This window comes from Scleropages formosus, chromosome 1 (genome assembly GCF_900964775.1).
Source record: "Scleropages formosus chromosome 1, fSclFor1.1, whole genome shotgun sequence".
In the NCBI taxonomy this organism is placed as follows: Eukaryota; Metazoa; Chordata; class Actinopteri; order Osteoglossiformes; family Osteoglossidae; genus Scleropages; species Scleropages formosus.
The window spans coordinates 843,823-864,348 of NC_041806.1; the positions used below are offsets into that span (position 1 = coordinate 843,823).

General features: G+C 47.3%; 2 protein-coding genes across 4 annotated transcripts; one reads left to right on the forward strand and one right to left on the reverse strand.

The window, feature by feature from the left end:
- Window positions 1-4,214: 4,214 nt before the first annotated feature.
- On the forward strand, window positions 4,215-7,025 carry LOC114910686 (CMRF35-like molecule 2). The gene is made up of 5 exons (XM_029252793.1): window positions 4,215-4,226; window positions 4,486-4,809; window positions 4,909-4,959; window positions 5,042-5,134; window positions 6,764-7,025. The coding sequence occupies exons 2-5, from the start codon at window positions 4,506-4,508 to the stop codon at window positions 6,766-6,768; spliced, it is 453 nt and encodes a 150-aa protein (XP_029108626.1). The 5' UTR covers window positions 4,215-4,226; window positions 4,486-4,505; the 3' UTR covers window positions 6,769-7,025.
- Window positions 7,026-15,800: 8,775 nt separating this feature from the next.
- On the reverse strand, window positions 15,801-20,526 carry crfb1 (cytokine receptor family member b1). Of its 3 annotated transcripts, none has more exons than XM_018727956.2 (8): window positions 20,341-20,526; window positions 20,023-20,155; window positions 19,524-19,644; window positions 18,719-18,885; window positions 18,332-18,486; window positions 17,802-17,964; window positions 17,210-17,325; window positions 15,801-16,766 (listed from the first exon to the last, which is right to left on the reverse strand). In XM_018727956.2, the coding sequence occupies exons 2-8, from the start codon at window positions 20,069-20,071 to the stop codon at window positions 16,017-16,019; spliced, it is 1,521 nt and encodes a 506-aa protein (XP_018583472.1). In that variant the 5' UTR covers window positions 20,072-20,155; window positions 20,341-20,526; the 3' UTR covers window positions 15,801-16,016. The 3 variants fall into 3 exon arrangements, with proteins under 3 accessions (XP_018583472.1, XP_018583473.1, XP_029108198.1); XM_018727957.2 differs by having other exon boundaries at window positions 20,023-20,184; XM_029252365.1 differs by lacking the exon at window positions 20,341-20,526 and having other exon boundaries at window positions 20,023-20,253.

Sequence of the window (20,526 nt, forward strand, 5' to 3'; positions counted from 1 at the left end):
AAAAGCAGATTGAAACACGAGTTTGTTTCATTTAAAAGCCGGCGACCATTTAAATGCTGCTGGAGTGGAAAAGTACCACTGTGTGAAGCGCATTACGGCACAACGGGCTACAATAATAGAGGGAACACAGTGAGTGCGGTAAAAGAGAGTAAAAGAGGCAGTAAGAGGGAGCAGAGAAGAGATAAACACACGTTACCCGCAGGAAATAAAACGCGGAAGAAGCGGCGGAAGTAGAAAAGTGCTGCTCTGCGGGGGTCACAGCGCCACCTGGCGGTTCGCTCTCGTTGCTCCTCCACCTGAAGCGACAGGACTGAAATACAGAAACGTTGAAGTGAAGCGACTTTTTACTGCGTTTATTGGCCGTTATTTTGGACTGAGTACTTTTAGTGGTTTTACTAGAGCGGCTCAAATGCTCTACTGCCACTCAAACCCGAATCTCCAGAAAGTCTAGAAGCAGCGGCTCGAACCGTTGCAACTTCAAATTGCTGCGCAAGTTGTACAGACTAAACTTGTGTCCATGATCATGCAAGTTCTCCCGACCCCCTAAACACTGAGAACTAAATACACTGCAAGTCACAACTTTCGTGACACATTTAAAGAAACTGGTATGTTTGAAAAGGCAGATGTGCAATTCTTTACAAGTCACGTAGAAAACAGACCTTCCAGTGGGATCTTTTACAGGTGAAACGTACACAGCTGCATTGATTGAAGCCTCAGTGAAAAAGTTATACAGTTAAATACACACATTCATGGGATTATTACACTGGTGAACAATTTTTTAAAAGTTGTCTGCTTCGGAGATAAAATGTGCTATTAATTATGGATTTTGATCATGTGCTGAATTCAAATACGACGATTAAGGTTGCCGATTGGCTACGGTTTCACATGTTACGTACCATGTATATGGTGTACATTGCAGATTTTTAATCGTGAATTGTAAACTTAGGTCTTTCCATGTGTTTATGGTTGTTTCACTTGATATTATGTCACCTGCTCTGCGTATGTAACGCTTACCGTTTATCAGTTCATGGTTCAGTCCTTATTCAGTGTCTAATCTGTGCTTCTTGGCTTCTCTCTTGTAGTCGTTAACTGGAGCATCTCTTGTCACTGGCCAACGGTTGTCCGCAAGCAGCGATGGACTCCATTTGTCCCGATACCGTTTCTCCACGCATCAAATGCCTTGGTGCGGTCGCTCGCCGTGCTCGGCACTTACTGTTCCACAGTTCGATGGAAACAAATCCAAATGCGAGTTCAAAAAATGTATCTTGAGCGACATGTTGCAGCCCAAGCATTTGTATGCCTTGAGGAGTTTTTCCCCAGCAACTTCCTGTAGTTTTCTGCTTTGTTTCCAAGAAAACTTGTTGCCACTAACTTGAAGGCTTTCTATGCCTTCTTATCCTTGCCATGCAGTGCATGGTCAAATCCACCATCTCAAAGAACTTGATGAATCTGAGGATCAACAAAAACACCTTCTCTTACCTTAGCTTCGCGTAACCTAAGAAATTTTCCAACGAGGTACTTGAAAGCTGCATGTGTTTTGTCCAGGGCCTTGACAAAGTTCATCATCAGACCCAGCTTTATGTGTAAGGTTGGTAACAAAATCTTGCTTGATTCAACAAGTGATGGATTCTGAACACTTTTCTTCCCAGGCTCCAATGACGAACAGAGTTGGCCAGTCTCTCTTTTCATAGTGGGAATCTCTTGCACGACTATCCCATCCACAGAAAAAACAGCAGTACTTTATGCATCTAGTCTACAGACCAAGCAAAAGAGCAACAATCTTCAAGTCACCACAAAGTTGCCACTAATGTTGGTCATAGTTTATGCACCTCAAAAGTTGCTTCATGTTGTCATAAGTTTCCTTCATTTGGACTGCATGACCACCTAGAATTGATGGCAAATCATTGTCATTATGCAGCATTATGATCTCAGAACCCTCACCTGAACTTAACAAAAATTACTGAAGATTATCTAAATTCATTTGAATTTAGGAGCAATAACTACACTTACGAGTACAGAATTAGTATATTAGTGTAATTAGTGCAGTGACCAGGTCAATTTTGGTTCGAAACAGATGAGGAACCCTGGAAATAAGTCAATGAACTGAGAATAACAGGAACTGCTCTTAAATGCTGTTGATTACAGGGTATTAGTCACACAGCATCTGAAACCACAGTCATCATATTTATATCTGAACACACATCTTCACACCAGCCAGATGACCAGAGAGAAGAGAGCACAAGAAAACTCTGCAAAGTCTCTGCTGCTTGATGTTTCACAGACTTGTGCATTGAATCAGTACTTCAAAGACTGTTGCAGTGAACTGGGGTCCAGTTCTAGACTTCGAAATTCAATTCAGTTCAGTTCAATTCAATTTTATAGAGCGCTCTTCTCACACAGTGACACAAAGCACTTTAACACAGGCATAAGGCAAGGAAAACAAATACATCTTACAGATGCATTTCTCCAAAGCAACTTACAATTATTTACCCACTTACACAGCCAGGTAATTTTACTGGAGCAACTCAGGGTAAGTACCTTGCTCAAGGATACTATAGGCAGAGGGGAGGCTTGAACCTGTAACCTTTGGGTCCAAGGGTAGTCACACTAACCACTACACTACCAGCTATGCCCCCATAGAAGGCAGTTGACTACCGACTATCATAATATAATGCTTTTATAGAACTACTAGTATGTCTACTGGCCACAGAGGAAAGGCGCAAAAACTCCCAAATGAAAATTGAGGGAGAAAAAACCTCTGGGGGTCCAAGGGCCAGTGACTGCCCCCCACCCCTTCCGGGCATTCTAGATTAAGTAACAATTCTAAGCCAGTTAACAAGTAATAATGATATTGTTGCTATATGGTAGCTTGAATCCCCAGCTCAGCATGGAACATCTTGTCCATCATGGTAGCTGATCATTATCTTCAGTCAGCATGGGGTGTGTCCATGACCGCCGGCCAGCCAGCCTCCTCAAGTCTTATTATAGGGAGACAATACTCAAGAAAAAAAAACTAGTAATTTGTAAACTAACTTGATTTTTAACCGAACCAGCACATACTAAGTGGGACAGCTGGTAGTGTAGTGGTTAGCGCTGCTGCCTTTGGTTTGAATCCTGCCTCCAGCTGTTGTACCCTTTAGCAACATACTTTCCTTAAATTACTCCAGTAGAGTTACCTAACTGTATGAATGGGTTAATAATTGTAAACAGATTTACAGGGTAAGTTGCTTTGGAGAAAAACAGTGTTTTGTACCAACTGTAGCCTGGATACAGTCTGGTACGGAGAACCCGATAATAAAGCATTACAATAGTCTAGCCTGCTTGAAACAAAAGCATGAACCAATTTCTCAGCATCCTGCCTACATAGGAATCGCCGTAACTTAGCTGCTTCTTAATTGAAGGAAGCATGACTTAGTCAAAATGAATCAATGAAATGAATGTTTGGCGTATTAAGTATTCATCAGATGCAGGGAACTTGTCCCTGGTTTTCACAGACAAAGTCAACACAAAGAAAAGTGATCAGCAATGAGAGAAGGAGGAGGAGGGGTCAGCAGAGGACACAGAAGGGATGAGAAGGTGATGAAAAGTCTGTGTGGTTTTTCAGCTGCAGACTGTATTTTATTATGAAAGAAGGTTGTTTTAGCTGAGGAGACAGCAGAATAAGAAGGGGCTCAGAGTTTTTTTTTTAAGACATCCAGGTCTGTGCGAGTCTTGGATTTTCGCCCTCGTTGCTCTGCAGCCTGGAGTTTGGTCCTTTTGGCATGTTATATTTGTGTAAAAAAGCAGCGTAAAAAAGGGGTGCTCTTTCCTCATCACTGCAACTCATCACTGGGTCAGTGATTCTGGATGTCCAATGGGGGCACTACGAGTTTGGACATCTGAATAATAGAAGTTGCTCCTGCTGCTCTCTGCAAGCTGGTGTTGAAAAACCCTGTTGCACAAGCTGTGGTAATGAGGAAACTGAAGAGCTGAGAGACAAAGTTTAATAAATACAGGAAAAGTGAGCAGCAGAGGAACAGAAGTGGAGACAAGAAGAAAAATGCAAAGTGTGACTCACAGTGAAGACCAGTTGAACACACTGATCAGAGCAAGAGATTAACTGAAAAAACTACGTGAAGTGAAGGATTCTGGGAGATATTTACTGTCTCTGAGAGGATCCATCTGGAGGTTCTGGACACCTAGGAGCAACATGAAGATCCTCATGGTCACCTTCTGTCTGCTACCAGGTATGTTCAGTCCCACTGAACACTGTCTCAAACAGCTGTGTCCACATCTATGTGTCTCCACCCTGTTTTACTGCGCAGCACGAGGTACACAAAGGGTGAAGTGCGTTTACTTGTCCTCCCAGTGTGAAGGTTCTCTTGAGGACTCACAGTGAATGATGGTGTGGAGAGCTGCTGGAGTGTGTGCTCATTGTCACACACAGCAACCCTGACAGTCTGCACACACAACTTCTCTGGAATTAATAACTGTTTTATATTTCAGCTCTTTGTTGCTCAGGAAAAATGGAAGTGACTGGACATGTAGGACAGGACGTCACTGTCCAGTGCTCTCACATTTTGGCACGAGGTAATGGGAAGTACTTCTGTAAGGGACACTGTTCCAGAGATGCTGATGTTCTCATTAAAACTGAAGAAGGACAAAGGAATAAGAAGATTGGGAGGCTCTCACTGTATGACAATGGAACGGGAACCTTCTGGGTGACCATCACTGGACTGAAGAAGACGGACACTGGGACATACTGGTGCGCAGTGAAACGGTCCATCATTGCAGACACTTTCACAGAGGTGTCTCTAACGGTACTCGATGGTATGGTTTGTCACACTGCTTCACCGCACGTACTACAGTAAAGAAGTGTGTTACTGACACTGCTCCTCACCCTTGTAAACCTCACTGTCTCGCCCACAGCGCCACCACCTGGCACCTCTGTGCCCATCCAGGTTGGAGGACAAACAACAGGTACCTGCTTGTGCTTTACCTCATTCCCTGTAGTAAAGAAGTGTGTTTTTTTACCATATGTTTTTCACTGTCCTCTCCACAGCTCCTCACCCTGGTACACCCTCTGCTGTGCCCTCAACAGTTTCTAACTCCACAACACCCCTCTCAACCAACACTAAGCCCAGCCAAAGCACAGGTACCTCTTGACCTCAAGCTGTTTGTCACAACTGTTGTGTTGCACACAGTGAAGCCGGTAATGCTCACTAAACAGTAAGTTTACACACTCATTGTACATACTCCCTGCACTCTTTCAGTTCCAACATTGGCCTAAAGAGGTGGGAACAAGACGCCCAGTGAAGAGCTTTAGACAAAGAGCTCCAGCATGACGATTAGCTGAACAAACATCTCATCATAGTTCAGTTTTCACTCTGCTCTTCCAATGTGTCTTTAAGGTTTTGAAGAATCTGTGTTTTACTGATGGCTTTAGAAAATATTAAAAGGACCTCAAAATGGCCATGAAAACTTCACTTTATTACCATGGTAGACACATTCATTTCCTTTCTAGACACCCTGCCCTGTGTCACTGTTGGAGTAAGTATGGCTCTACTGCTCTGTGGACTCATTGTTGGGAAAGTGCACAAACAAAGGAAGAACAAGGTACTGCATTCAACAGGTAATTTTAGGACACACACACACACACACACACACACACACTGAGTCGCCTGACCTAGTAAAAATCCTGAGTCCTACCAGTACTGAAAATCTCCACGGTGTTTTGTGGATTGCTGAAGCTCAGGAGTGATGTTTCACAGAAGGTGTCTCCTCCAACTCAGAGGAAGCCAACATGGACCACACTGGAATCCCAGGAGGAGTTAGTTCGGAGGAACACCGTGGTAAAGAGGGTCAACACACCGATGGGACATTTCTCCCCGGTGACTTGTCCACTTTTGGCACACGGTGCAGTGTAAGTGCTCCATGAGCCAAGAGAATGTATCACAACACAAACGCACACACACTGCTGAGCATCCAAATCCTTCTAGAGACTGACATCCTACAGGGAGCTCTCTGTGCATCAATGTCTGCATGGACACGACTATCATCTATTCAGGGACACTGAGGTCAGTGGTTCTGCTATCAGACCCTCAGTCTGGGGCTACATCTCACTCCTACCTGACTCCACGCTATCTGCAGGTAGTGGTGCGTAAATGGCGGGAAGGGTTTTGGACGAGGAAAAGAGAAGGTCTGTTTCTGAGTCTCCACAACTTCCTGTGACTCACCAATACATCTCTGGTGTGGAGAGTGGAATTTGGAGGTTTTTTTGTCAAAAAAAAGTTCCACTTACAAAAACACAACCATATAAAGATTCAGCAAACCACAAACTGTATACGAGAAAACAAAAAATGTACACCCACATGGCTCCACATTCCATGAACTCACAGCTGCAGCCAGTGTAAATAATCAAGGCTTCACTGGCCACACCTGGTGCTCATCTCCTCTTCAGGTTGCGGTGGGCCTGGTCTGAGCTCCGGGGTGTCACACTTTTCCATTACTTAAGAGTTTTTAAAATGCAGGATGAGAACAAAAACATTTTAATCTCTCCATGAGGAGTGGATAACAGGAAACAGAGGACATCATGCAGGCGAAGCTAAAATTCAGAGAGCAAAAGGAGGCTTGTGCTGTAGAAAACACAGTGCACTTCTCTCCTGAATGATGGTACATGGGGAGGGGCAAATGTGGCATCATTAATGTTAATGAGGCACTGAACTCACTCTTTCGTGCTCTTGCTGACTGCTCGTATGGATTTCTCCTCTGCCCTGTTTGCCAGGTTGAGAACTATGGAATCCAGATCACCCAGCCTCCTGGAGAACCTGTGGTCTTCTTCAAGCATGACTGTCTCACCTCTGAATCATTTTACGAAAACTTGAATTTCAAGAGCTCTCAAGAAGAGTCGCTTTACCAGAGTCTGAGTCCAAGCACCGTTCAAAAGGATTCCATCTATCATATCCTCCATTCTGCACCCTGACAAAGGGAGGAAATTAAGATTTTCTGCTCAATACAGCCTTTCTACTCAAAGTGCTAAAAAACAAGTTACAGGTGAGATAGGGATAGAGTAGAACCTCAAAAGGGGCACAGCAGAAGAACACGTATGGAGCTCAAGGTGAGCTCACTGCCCACACCTCTGTAGTATGCAAAAGTTACATGTTTCAGGATGGACATTTCCTTTGTCATCGTTATCTGCTGAATACCTTCAATTGCGTGTCTCTTGTTTCTGTTCATTGTGTGTTTACTGTCGTACCGTACTGCAGTTGGGATTATCCCGTGACTGTTACCCATCAGTGTTGGAAGAGTGGCTGCTGAGCATATGAATGTTACATTCGTAACTCCAGAGTCGCTTCTGCTGCTGAGTGACAGTGAGAAGAACCTCGGTGATACGGTCATCCTTTCATTTATGTGTGCATTTGGTTTAGTAGAGGTTGGAGGGACAGAAATGCCCTGTCAGACCTACTATAGTATGAGGGCAAAAAGCAATGTGGTGGTCACAGTGGTCACCTTGTAAATGGCGAACCTGCTATTTCCACTTTCCCTCTGGGGTGACCTTGATCGAGGTCCTTACCTTGAAATGAGAGTAAAAATAACCAGGCTTACAAATGAGTAAATAATTGTACGTAGCTCAGCAACATTCACCATCCTTTTGGTGAAAGGAAGAGACTAAAACTGTATGAAGTGTGTCATTGAAAATGGGCAATTAAAGAAATTGATATTTAAAATAAATATTCTGGAAGTTGTTTTCTTTCAAGAACCTGTGACTTGAGTGTGCACCAAAGAAAGAGCCAGAGTTTTTTTTAAACCTGGTTCTGCACCGGTCAGGTGGCCCCCTGGACCCTCGTCCATCATCATCGGAGCGTCGGTGCAATCAACATGGTAAAACACTCTGCTTAGGGTATTAATTCTTCCCCCTCCTGCTCATTTGATAACCCAAAACAGTTTAAATGTTACCAAATTAATAAACAGAAATCCTTTTAGTCACTTATTAGGTGTGTGGGCTGGTAACACTATATAGTATCCATTTTAAGTCGCTTTGGAGAAAAGCATCTGCTAAGCAAATAAATATAAAATCTAACTGTTGCCCCTGATTCCTGGTCGTAACTTTGACCTTTTACACTGGCATACAATCCCCAAATGGGACTTCACTAAACTCACAAGTACTTGCTCTTCTCTTCAGAAGGTTACAACTTGTATGTAAACATGAGTGTTTCTGCAGCTCTTCTGAGGTTCTCCAGCATCTCTTTCAATCCTTTTGCCATCTTGTGCTGGAAAACAGCAGCCTGATATCAAGAGCTGGCTTAAAAAAAAAAAAAAAAAAAAAGTGTATGTGATACTATTACAGGCGTGGTCTTGGCGCCTTCAGACCATGACCACCTTCCTGACGCTTCCAAAATTCCTCAGTTACTTTGTTCAGTCACGTCTCTGTTATTGTGACTTACATGATGGTCGAGCTGTAGAAACCACACACACACACACACACATTTTCAGAACCGCTTGTCCCTTACGGGGTCACGGGGAACCGGAGCCTACCCGGCAACACAGGGCGTAAGGCCGGAGAGGGAAGGGGACACACCCAGGACGGGACGCCAGTCCGTCACAAGGCACCCCAAGCGGGACTTGAACCCCAGACCCACCGGAGAGTAGGACTGCGGTCCAACCCACTGCGCCACCGCACCCCCCTGTAGAAACCATTCATGCAGAAATCCAGAACATTCCAAAGGGTTCACACATTATCCAACAACCAAACAAAATATGCATAGTAACACTATTTACTCTAGTCATTTACTGTGTGCTGTGAACAGGCATGACCTACTGTATATTTCGTCAGGCATAGCCTTCACTGCTTCACAGCTCAGGTGGCTGATCCATGACTTCCAATAGGGGGCACTATAAGATGATCCACACATGAAAATTGCAAAAAAGAAAACTGCGATGGTTGTGCTGCTCCCTGAACAGCACTGGTGAATGACTGCTGTAGAAAGAAGTGCAGGAGGACTGAACAGCCTACAGACAACGTTAAGTAAAGGGAAGGAGACTAAAGGAACAGAAGTGGAGACAAGAAGAATAATGTAAAGTGTGACTCACGGTGAAGACTAATATTTTTATATTACACACACACACACACACACACACATTTTCAGAACCGCTTGTCCCATACGGGGTCACGGGGAACCGGAGCCTACCCGGCAACACAGGGCGTAAGGCCGGAGGGGGAGGGGACACACCCAGGACGGGTATTTTTATATTACACTTTATTTAATATTATACTTTAATATTTTTATGACATTTTGGCTACAGCGAAATTAAAGCTTACCGAAAACTAAAACACGTAGACAAATTCCTATTTATTTGAATATTTGTACTGAATTGCATGATAAACAAGTACAAAGTTTGTCCTTCTGTTACTGGTCACCAGCACTCACAAAAGCAAACGTTCGAAGGTGAATTCATCCTCATCTCCTACTCTCCACCTAAAGGCTGAATATGGTCATTCCACAACAAACAAGTTTTTGAAATCAGAAAAGTTAACGAAACAGAACAAGAAATAACCGAAACGTGTCCTTGAACATTTGAAATCTTGGATATGCGAAACGTGGTGACCCAGTGTAATCCCCTTTGTAGGGCGTAGCCCTCCTTTCTTCTCATCCTTGCACTCTTGTAGCTATTTTGTGTGCTCTTGTAACGGAAGTGTAATGTGTCCCACAGAAGATGTCTCCTCCACCCCAGAGAACTTCAACATGGACCACAGCGGACACCCAGGAAATGCGTAAGGGGTGAGTGGGGAAGGGAGCAGCCTGGACAGCCTCAGGATGTGCTGGAGAGACTGGATCTCATGGCTGAGCCCAAGGAAGGTTCCGGAGACTGGCTGGCCACGGAGGAGGGTTCACTCCTCAGACTGCCGAGGATGGAAAAGCAGGAGGAGACAAACTCACTGACAGCCGAACTCAGGGTTACACGGTCTCACTGAGCTGCTATTTCTCTTTGTCCTTTCGTAGGTTGAGAATGACTACGATATTCAGATAAACCAGGCCGCTACAGAACCCGTGATCTTTTTCCACGAACCTCCTGATCGTTTCCCCATCAGGTCAGCCAAGAACGACCCTATTAATGAAAACCTCGACGCCCAGCGCTCTCGGAAAGACTCCTGTGAAAATGTCCACATCAACACTTTCCACAAGTGTTGGGTATATGAAAGCCTCAAGAGCAAAACCCTCAGTGCCACAACCTGAAACATGTCAGAGCAAAAAAGGTGAGCTGGCTACCCACCTCCCCTGCAAACACGAGTACAATAATTTTTGGGGAAAGTCCGTTAGTTTCACTCTCTTCTGGCTAACAACTCCTTGGTCTAAGTTGCCCCATGCTAACAAAGAACAGTAAGCGTTGGTGGAGTTGAACCCATGTCAGTCTGTCCCTAAACCAGTTCAGCTGCTCTGTCTGTATGTGAACCGAGCTGCTCGTGAAACACATCACTGCCAAAGATCCACACTTTCCTGAACAACAGCTGGGGGGGCTCCCGTCCAGCAACACCAGAAGGTGATCGCTACACCTGGTCAAAAGACACGGACTGAGAACGACGACCAGGTCTGATCTGGAGAAGTTTTTGGAAACATTTATCTCTCAAGGGCTATATTTAGCCCGGTTCCTCCCAATTGCTTTCTGACTCCTCTTCCCTTTGGACCCCGTAAACTGCAGGCGCTGCGATGGACTGGTGTCTTGTCCAGGGTGCCCCCCAGTCACAAACAAAAACCAGTGAAACTTTCATCCACAGCTCTGAACATCTCTGACTACAGAATATAAACAATCCCAAATGACAAATACCTCGGACTTTAGTCGCTCAGCCTCCCACCCTGAAAACTTAAACACAAAAATAAAATAAGTTCTCCAGTGTTCCTTTGAAAGTCTTGCTTCTTCAGAAGCTCCTGCACCTGCTACTCATTTCCTCCTAGAAAACCCACAGCAGCTGCAGCTGCCAGCATGGACCACCTTAACGAAGATCTTTCCATTCCATTAGTGTTTCTTCACAAACGTACAGGAGTAAATGTAAAAAATCCCGACGATGAAGACGACCCTACCTACAACAGCTTCTCCAGGCATTCGCTGAGGTACGAACAACAGGGTAAATGTAACGCATGACTTCCCGCCTCTGCTTATTTGCCTGTTATTAGTTTGATGGGGGGGTGGAGTCTACCCCGGTGAATGAGAGGGTCATCTCCCTACGCCTTCGGGTCAGGGAACGGTCTCTCACTGTCGTTTGTGCTTATGCGCCTAGCGGCAGTGTAGAGTACCCGGCCTTTTTGGAGTCCCTGGGGGGTGTGCTGGAAAGCGCTCCCACTGGGGACTCTGTCGTTCTACTGGGGGACTTTAACGCCCACGTGGGCAGCGACAGTGATACCTGGAGGGGCGTGATTGGGAGGAACGGCCTCCCTGATCTGAACCCGAGCGGTGAGTTGTTATTGGATTTCTGTGCTAGTCGCGGTTTATCCATAACGAACACCATGTTCATGCATAAGGGTGTCCACCAGTGCACTTGGCACCAGGACACCCTAGGTCGGAGGTCGATGATCGACTTTGTAGTCGTTTCTTCTGACCTTCGGCCATATGTCTTGGACACTCGGGTGAAGAGAGGGGCTGAGCTGTCAACTGATCACCACCTGGTGGTGAGTTGGATTCGATGGCGGGGGAAAAAGCTGGACAGACCTGGCAGGCCCAAACGCATAGTGAGGGTCTGTTGGGAACGTTTGGCGGAGGCCCCTGTCAGAGAGGTCTTCAACTCCCACCTCCGACAGAGTTTCAACCAGGTCCCGAGGGAGGTGGGGGACATTGAGTCTGAATGGACTATGTTCCGCTCCTCCATTGTCGGTGCGGCGGTTCGGAGCTGCGGCCATAAGGTCTCCGGTGCCTGTCGCGGCGGCAATCCCCGAACACGGTGGTGGACACCGGAAGTAAGGGATGCCGTCAAGCTGAAGAAGAAGTTCTATCGGGCCTGGCTGGCTCATGGGACTCCTGAAGCAGCTGACAGGTACCGACGGGCCAAACGGAGCGCGGCTCTGGCAGTCGCCGCGGCAAAAACTCGGGCTTGGGAGGAGTTCGGTGAGGCCATGGAGGAAGACTTTCGGTCGGCCTCAAAGAGATTCTGGCAAACCGTCCGGCGACTCAGAGGGGGGAAGCGGTGTTCCACAAACACTGTTTACAGTGGAAGTGGTGCGCTGCTGACCTCAGCTGAGGATGTTCTCGGGCGGTGGAAGGAGTACTTTGAGGATCTCCTCAATCCCTCCGACACGCCTTCCGTAGAGGAAGCTGAGGCTGGGGACTCGGAGGGGGACTCGTCCATTACCCTGGCTGAAGTTGCTGAGGTAGTCAAAAAACTCCTCGGTGGCAAGGCTCCGGGGGTGGATGAGATCCGCCCCGAGTTTCTCAAGTCTCTGGATGTTGTGGGGCTGTCTTGGCTGACACGCCTCTGCAGCATCGCGTGGAGTTCGGGAACAGTGCCTTTGGACTGGCAGACCGGGGTGGTGGTCCCTCTTTTTAAGAAGGGGGACCGGAGATTGTGTTCCAACTACAGGGGGATCACACTCCTTAGCCTCCCTGGGAAAGTCTATGCCAGGGTACTGGAAAGGAGAATCCGACCGATGGTCGAACCTCGGATTCAGGAGGAGCAATGCGGTTTTCGCCCTGGCCGTGGAACACTGGACCAGCTCTATACCCTCACTAGGGTGTTGGAGGGTTCGTGGGAGTTTGCCCAACCAGTCCATATGTGTTTTGTGGACCTGGAGAAGGCATTCGACCGTGTCCCTCGTGGCATCCTGTGGGGGGTGCTTCGGGATTATGGGGTTCGGGGCTCGTTGCTACGGGCTGTTCGTTCCCTGTATGACCGGAGCAGGAGCTTGGTTCGCATTGCCGGCAGTAAGTCAGACCTGTTCCCGGTGCATGTTGGACTCTGCCAGGGCTGCCCTTTGTCACCGATTCTGTTCATTATTTTTATGGACAGAATTTCTAGGCGCAGTCAGGGAACGGAGGGTGTCTGTTTTGGTGGCCGCGAGATCTCGTCTCTGCTTTTTGCGGACGATGTGGTCCTGTTGGCTTCATCAAGTCAAGACTTGCAGCGTGCACTGGGGAGGTTTGCAGCCGAGTGCGAAGCGGCGGGGATGAGAATCAGCACCTCCAAATCCGAGGCCATGGTCCTCAGTCGGAAAAAGGTGGATTGCTCCCTCCGGGTTAGGGGGGAGTTGCTCCCTCAAGTGGAGGAGTTTAAGTATCTTGGGGTCTTGTTCACGAGTGAGGGAAAAATGGAGCGGCAGGTCGACAGACGGATCGGTGCGGCGTCCGCAGTAATGCGGTCATTGTACCGGTCTGTTGTGGTGAAGAGGGAGCTGAGTCGTAAGGCGAAGCTCTCCATTTACCGGTCGATCTACGTTCCTACCCTCACCTATGGTCATGAACTCTGGATCATGACCGAAAGAATGAGATCGCGGATACAAGCGGCAGAAATGAGTTTCCTCCGCAGAGTGGCTGGGCGCACCCTTAGGGATAGGGTGAGGAGCTCAGTCACCCGGGAGGAGCTCGGAGTAGAGCCGCTGCTCCTCCGCATCGAGAGGAGCCAGTTGAGGTGGCTCGGGCATCTGTTCCGGATGCCTCCTGGACTGTTCCGGGCTTGTCCCACTGGGAGGAGGCCTCGGGGCAGACCCAGGACACGTTGGAGAGACTATGTCTCCCGGCTGGCCTGGGAACGCCTTGGGGTTCCCCCAGAGGAACTGGAGGAGGTGTGCGGGGAGAGGGAGGTCTGGAGTACTCTGCTCGGACTGCTGCCCCCGCGACCCGGCCCCGGATAAAAGCGGAGGAAGATGGATGGATGGATGGATAGTTTGATGGGGGGTGCGGTGGCGCAGTGGGTTGGTCCTGGTCCTGCTCTTCAGTGGGTTTGGGGTTCGAGTCCCGCTTGGGGTGCCTTGCGACGGACTGGCGTCCCGTCCTGGGTGCGTCCCCTCCCCTTCCAGCCTTACGCCCTGTGTGCCGGGTTAGGCTCCGGTTCCCTGCCCCCCGTATGGGGCGAGTGGTTCGGACTGGCTGTTTGATGACAAAATTGTATTGCTGTTCATCTCCATGGTTGTTGTGCATTGTTGCAGAAGTGTCTCTGTTGAAAAAAAGGACTTTTGGTTGAAACAAGACGCACAAAACGAGCATTGGAACCACAGAGCTGGCGTTTGTTGACACGGTGCAGGCGCTGGTGTGACAAAGGGAAGAACAGGACACACAGGAGAGACCTGGGCGCTGAACCACATATGAGAGTAAAGTTCTTGCAGGTGTGTTTCCAGGACTGAACTTGAGAAACTGCCAGACACCATAAGGGCTGGTTTTCAGCTCGTCTTTTCATCCCATTCCTTCATTATTAAAAGGGTGCAGGTGTTCCCGGAGGGGTTGTTCTGAGCTGGTTGTCATCTCGGAGGACGATGGGATTTTTGACACCAACTTTGGACCTCATGAAGAGACCTGAAATTATGATGAATTCACCTCTGGTTTCTCATTCCTCTAAAGGGGAACGGCGAGTGACGCTGGGTGGAATCTGCCTTTGAGCAACCACTCGGGTGGTTTTCACAGTAATTGAGGAAGTGGGTTACCTTGGCCACTTTCTGTGCCTGTCTTTGGACTGCGGCCATGGCAAGAACATGCAAACTCGAAACAGCCTGCACTAGATTCATACCTGTGCACAAACACACAGCTCCGGTCCTGTGAACCACCAAGTGGGTGAAGCTCCCTGGGTGTGATGCATGCTGGCCATCACAAGGCCCCCAGAACTATAACTAAGAATGAAGCATATTTTGTAAGAAGTACTGCTCTAAACTTGCTTGGTGGGGGGGTGTACTCTAGTGAGCGCAACATTATTGATGAGAGTGTGAAAGCTTGACTGCCGCATGCAGCACCTTTCTCTTTGAGTCACCAGTTGGACAAACACTTCACTTGCTGAAATAAAGAACTGCAAAGCAACTCTGAACACAAATAGGGTGGGGGAAAAAAAAGACAATTTAAGATCGGAAATTAATTAATGTGCAATTAAAATAAGGTGTTGACACTACTAAATCTTGACATAAAGACATACATCATTTACTGACACAGCTTGGGACAACTCAAGGTTCCAGTGACGAAATTATCTACTGCCTGTTGGACAGCAGCTTCTCACGTACAACACACACATTACACAACAGAATGAAACAACACATGAACACAACTTTATTACATAACAGCACACAGTCCCAGCTGCATAATGAATCTCTTTGTCCAAGGTGTGTATAATAACTTAATTACAATTATTTCCCCATTTATACTTAGCTATACCAGCAGCCACTCAGACAAAGTGTAATAATCTGCTGCCCAGTAGTGGTGGGCAACAACTGGTACTCAGCCACGCTCAGGTTAATTTTTCCCTCCCCCTTCCTTGGCTTAGAAATTTTTTTTGTTTTCCTTTCCTCAGTTACCCGAGGGCTTACTTGTAACCAGGAAAAACAGCTTCATTTGTTTTCTTTTTATCATTCCTTATGTATCACTGTATCTGCTTTATTTGTCCAGGTATGTTGGATTTGAACCTGAGATCTGCAGGACAACAACTCTATTTATTCAGCAGGTGACAGAGTAGCTAAAGAACATAAACTAGTGGACTATACTACAGATGCGGAAGAAAAAGAAGACCGTGAAATAGCATACAAGCGAAGTGGTACAATCAGAATTCTTACATTAAACCAATATGGCAACCCAGACTCAATGTATTAGCAGTTTTTACTGCAAAATGCATTTCCCTTTATGACATAAAAAAGATTAGCTGTTTTATTCCTCTGCTAGAGAACAACACGAGTCAGGTATCTGGAAGTTTAGCCACAGTAAGAATCTCCCATATTTTAATTTGTTGACAAGACTAAGAACTGTACCATGATTTCCCACACTTAAAAAGATTGTTTCATGGTCTGAAAATAAAAACCTGAATTTGTTAAAACCACTGTGTACAGAAAATGTTACAATGTGGTTCAGAATTGTTGGCGATATTAACGTCTCATGTAGCCTGAGCACTCCTCCTCCTCGGAGTCACTGTCCTCCTCTATGGAAGGTTCAAAGTTCTTCTGGGCACTATTTGGTACCGAACGCTCAGCCCCAGTTTCTGCACAGCTGGCAACTAGGAGCAACGTCCTGCTCTGCTCTGCTGACCTCTGACCAGCTCCTGTGGACAGGGAAGTCCGAGAGTCGCTGAGAAGGGGCACTTTCACAGGTTCTGCTATGACGTTCTCAAGGTGTTCATCCTCCCCTTCCTCTACTTTCAGTGTACCCAGAGTCACAGACAGAAGGTTCACATCCACACAGTCCTGCTCCATGTTCTCATTTCTCTCAGGACTAAGGTGAACAGTAGCAGCAGGGACCTCTGGCTGATTCTCAGGTTCACCTGAAGATTCAAATGGCACTGGCATCCGTGGATCTTCTTGATCTAAAGAAAGTACAGTTCTGCCAGAATTGCCAGAGTTCTCCACGCTGGTGTTTGCAGTCGAGGGTAGAGCTGAGCTTCCAGAGTTACATGACGTCTCATCACAGTCCAAGACGTTACGAGGCCCTCCTGGCCGGTTTAAGTATGGGTTTTCTTCTTCATCCTCCTCATCCGAACTCTCTGGGCATAGCTTTGGAATTGTTCTTGTTGGCTTTCCTTTGTGTGCAGGGATGGGATTCACTGAGACTCGTTCTAGGATTAGCTGGGGTGTGGCAGTGATGACAAAATCTGCTGGAAAATTGCACTTCGGCAGAGACTTCTGCATGAAGGGAGAAAGGAACGGTAGACAAATTCAGACAAAATTTAACATTTAAAAATTACAAATCCAGGTCATCCTCATCTTAGCACATGCAGAACCCAGGACAACCCACACTAATCCTGCTGTGCAATTTTTCAGTGCTGACGTTCGATCGTAACGGCCAAGGATGATCGTTCCATCGGCTGCACAATAACACCGGCTGCCTGTATCTGTTATTGTCTGGGTGTCCAGCAGTGACTGCATTTTGTTTCCAACGCTTTCAATTTGCGACTCCCTTCAAGTGACCTTTAATTGAGGTGGTTTAGCAAGTGAAAATTTAAGTGTCCTGGCGGTGCTATGAAAACGTCACTGGGCTCAGTGGGTACAGGTAATAAGTTCAGGCCTGTCTGGGTGGAGTTTGCGTCCGCACCCTCTGTTGGCAAACACCACATCACGGCTCTTACCAGCACTGTAGGGCGGTGGATCTTCTGCTTCCACAAGTAACCCGTGTAGATGAGACCCAGCAGAACCACTCCTCCCAGCAGCAGAGCCACAGCCAACAGCCCCAAGGAAATAAAGACTGAGGAAAGATAATACGGGATTAGTGAGATAAGAAAACACCCTCCCTTATCCTGAGCGCACACTATGACCAGGATATATTGAAATAAATAGTCACGTGGTGTGCAAAAACACTGGGGCAAATCCGATCTCAATGAGTAATAAACATTTTGGCTCAAGTTTTGCGGTCATAAACCGCAGCACCTTTTTTTGCCACCTAAGCCCAGGGTGGTTTAAAGAGGCACTTGATCCCAAAGCTTCGGTTCAGTTACACCGAGAAACTGACTCCTCACTTCATACTTTCCATTTCATCCCACAGCTTCTCAATGGGGTTACAGCCTCTACTTAAACACCTACGCTTGTATTAGGCCGAGCTGACATTTTCATTATTTTCATCTACCGTGCAAAGATGACTCTTCTGGTTCAGCTAAAATTCCTAAATTGAGCACTAAACTGGCAGAACTAAAACTGCACATTCTGGAACAATGAGCCGCTCACCAGCGCTGCTCTGCTTCACAGAGCCAACAAGTGCACATTTCCAAGCCGTGGGGTTCATGTGCTTATTGGCGGGGACACTGGTGTGAACCTGCACACAGTACTCGACTCCCGTCTCAAGCTCACAGATGCTGCGATTCATCCCTTCCATCGTCATCTCATCTACCTGTAGACAGCAGAAACACGCCAAAGCAGAGTGGTGTGAGAATGTGACTGAGGACTGCATGCTGTGCGTGTACAACTATTCCAATGGAAAACAACCACAGAGGTGAACTTTCAGCCAGTTCCTCTGTACAGTATGCAGTGTGTGGCTGAAAACGACCATGGAACAAAACACCATCTGTCAGTTTCTCCAACCACGGGGCCCATTTACACGCTTTAACTCGGTCCTTTTGAAAGCTCGTTCTTCCACTAAAGAGCCCTTGTTAACACAAAGAAGGAGCCGTCCCACAAACAGATAAGCGAGAGCCTTCACTCTTCCCACCTTACAAACACTCCTTACACCGGTAAAAGGAAACAAACACATCAGTCACCCTTCGAGCTCCAGATTTGTTCAGGTGAATTTTAAAGTCAAACTGAAGGTAGATTTCCTCAATGGTCCTCTTTCCTCTTCCTCTGGGGAGTTTCACAGCCAGTTGTAGACAGTCTTCAGATTGTGTCAGTGACAGCTCAGGGGGCCCAAGCTCAGCTACAGGAACAAGGCAGTATGGTTCATTTACACTAGTAAACACACACAGAGCATCATTTCAGCAGTCATACAACTGATATGCTCGGGGTAACATCACTGTGGACTAAATTCACTTTTACCTTTCTGACAGTAAAATGTGCAACGCCTGGGAAGCACGTCCAACATATTCTGAAAATAACGACATGTGTTCAACGTGTTTGGAGTTACAGGCCAGAGAAAAGAGCGAACTCACTGTCTCTCCAAGGACTGAAGATCTTGAAGGGAGCGGAAGACAACTTGCCCTTATAGAGGGCCTGGACACTGATTTGGTATTCGCCATATTCGTCCTTGAGAACATCTGTCAGGTTGATCACTGTGACATTTGTAAGAAGCAGAAGCCCACTTTTCCTTCCACTGCCACTAAAAAAAAAAAAAAAGAGACCAGCCGTGTTAACAGTACTGTTACTCTCTACAGAGCAGAGTGTGACACAACACTTAGTCACAATGGCACTGTACGGAAATGTGTGTTTTACTCATTTACAGCTGCAACTGTTTTCCAATAAAAATGATGGAAACACACTTTCTGTACAACTTGGGACACTTCACTCATCTACGCACCACAGTATTTCACTGGAGCAGTTCAGGGTAAATGTCTCAGCTGAAGGTATTACCACAGGAGCGGCACTGGGGCTCGATGCTGTAATATTCCGGGTAAAAACCCATAACCAGCAGGCCACCTGCTGCCCAGTGCTGTGTGTACAAACAACAACAAGCACACAACACAACATACACACACACACACACAGTCTGAAACCACTTGATCCATGTGGGGTTGCAGTGAACCAGAGCCTAACCCAGCAACAGAGGATGCAAGGCTGGAGGGGGAGGGGACACACCCAGGGCGGGACACCAGTCCCTCACAAGGCACCCCAAGCAGGTCTCAAACCCCAGACCCACGAGGGAGCAGGCACAGGCCAAACCCGCTGCACCACCACACCCCTCAACAAGCACACAACAGCGTTACGCTATTTCAGGGAAACGAAAGTAAGGCGTCCCACCTGACATTGACCCTGTACATGGTCCCTGGAGGTGTTCTCGGTCCTGGGTCCCACTTGAGGATGTGCTCAAAGTCCACGGACTGAATGGTCACGTTCCTCGGGGCCGGAACAGCTCCGAGAGCTACGGAGGGAGGAGGGACGGTACAGCGGCAGTTATTACCAGGCTACGGGAGGAGGACAGAGCCAGAGTACTAACACCTGGAGCGTACATTCCCAGGACTTCTTCTTGGTTCATCCCATGTTCTCTTCACTGAGCCACCAGAGACACGGGGCTCCCGAGGGCCTTTTCCCACACATTCCGTTCATTGATGTCCCCCTTACAAATAACCATAACACACACAGTATTCATATTTCTGTGGGTGAGCAGTGCTCCAGCGTCACTGTGTTCCACACTGTCAGTGTCACTCAGTAACTACACTGTAGTAGAGCAGGGTACTTTGACAACGGAGCAGGTAAAAGCGGAGTACATCACGATCATGATGATGATGATGATGATTACCGTGGGAGCTCTGCAGGAAGAGGAGAGCGGCCACAATGTAGCAGCTCATATCAGCGCGCCGCGTGTGTTCCTGCGCGCGCCTCCGAGCTCCGCCGCACTTGTGAGGAAACAGCAGCGGCCCCCCGCGGTGTCTCTACAACAACAAGACGGAACACGGACAGTCTTCCGTCGCGGAGCAACACGAAACGTCAATATTATTTCACACTGACCTTATTGAGACTAAAAAGAACCAGCGGCGTGATGAGTGAAACTTAAGTTAAACGCGGCACAGTTACACCAGTACGATCCCGCGTACGTATACAGGAGCTCAAAACTCACCACCACCAGTCCATTACGCTCTCACAATGCGCGAGCGATCGCAAGGTCGGCCATTCCCGAAAAAAAGTCATCGAACCGTTTTCAAAACCACTACGGACAAAATACCTCCTTCGCAGCAGAATTTCTGCCGCTTCTTCCCGAAGGGGAAAGTCCGACGGAATAAGAACCTGTTCCACGGCTAATTGC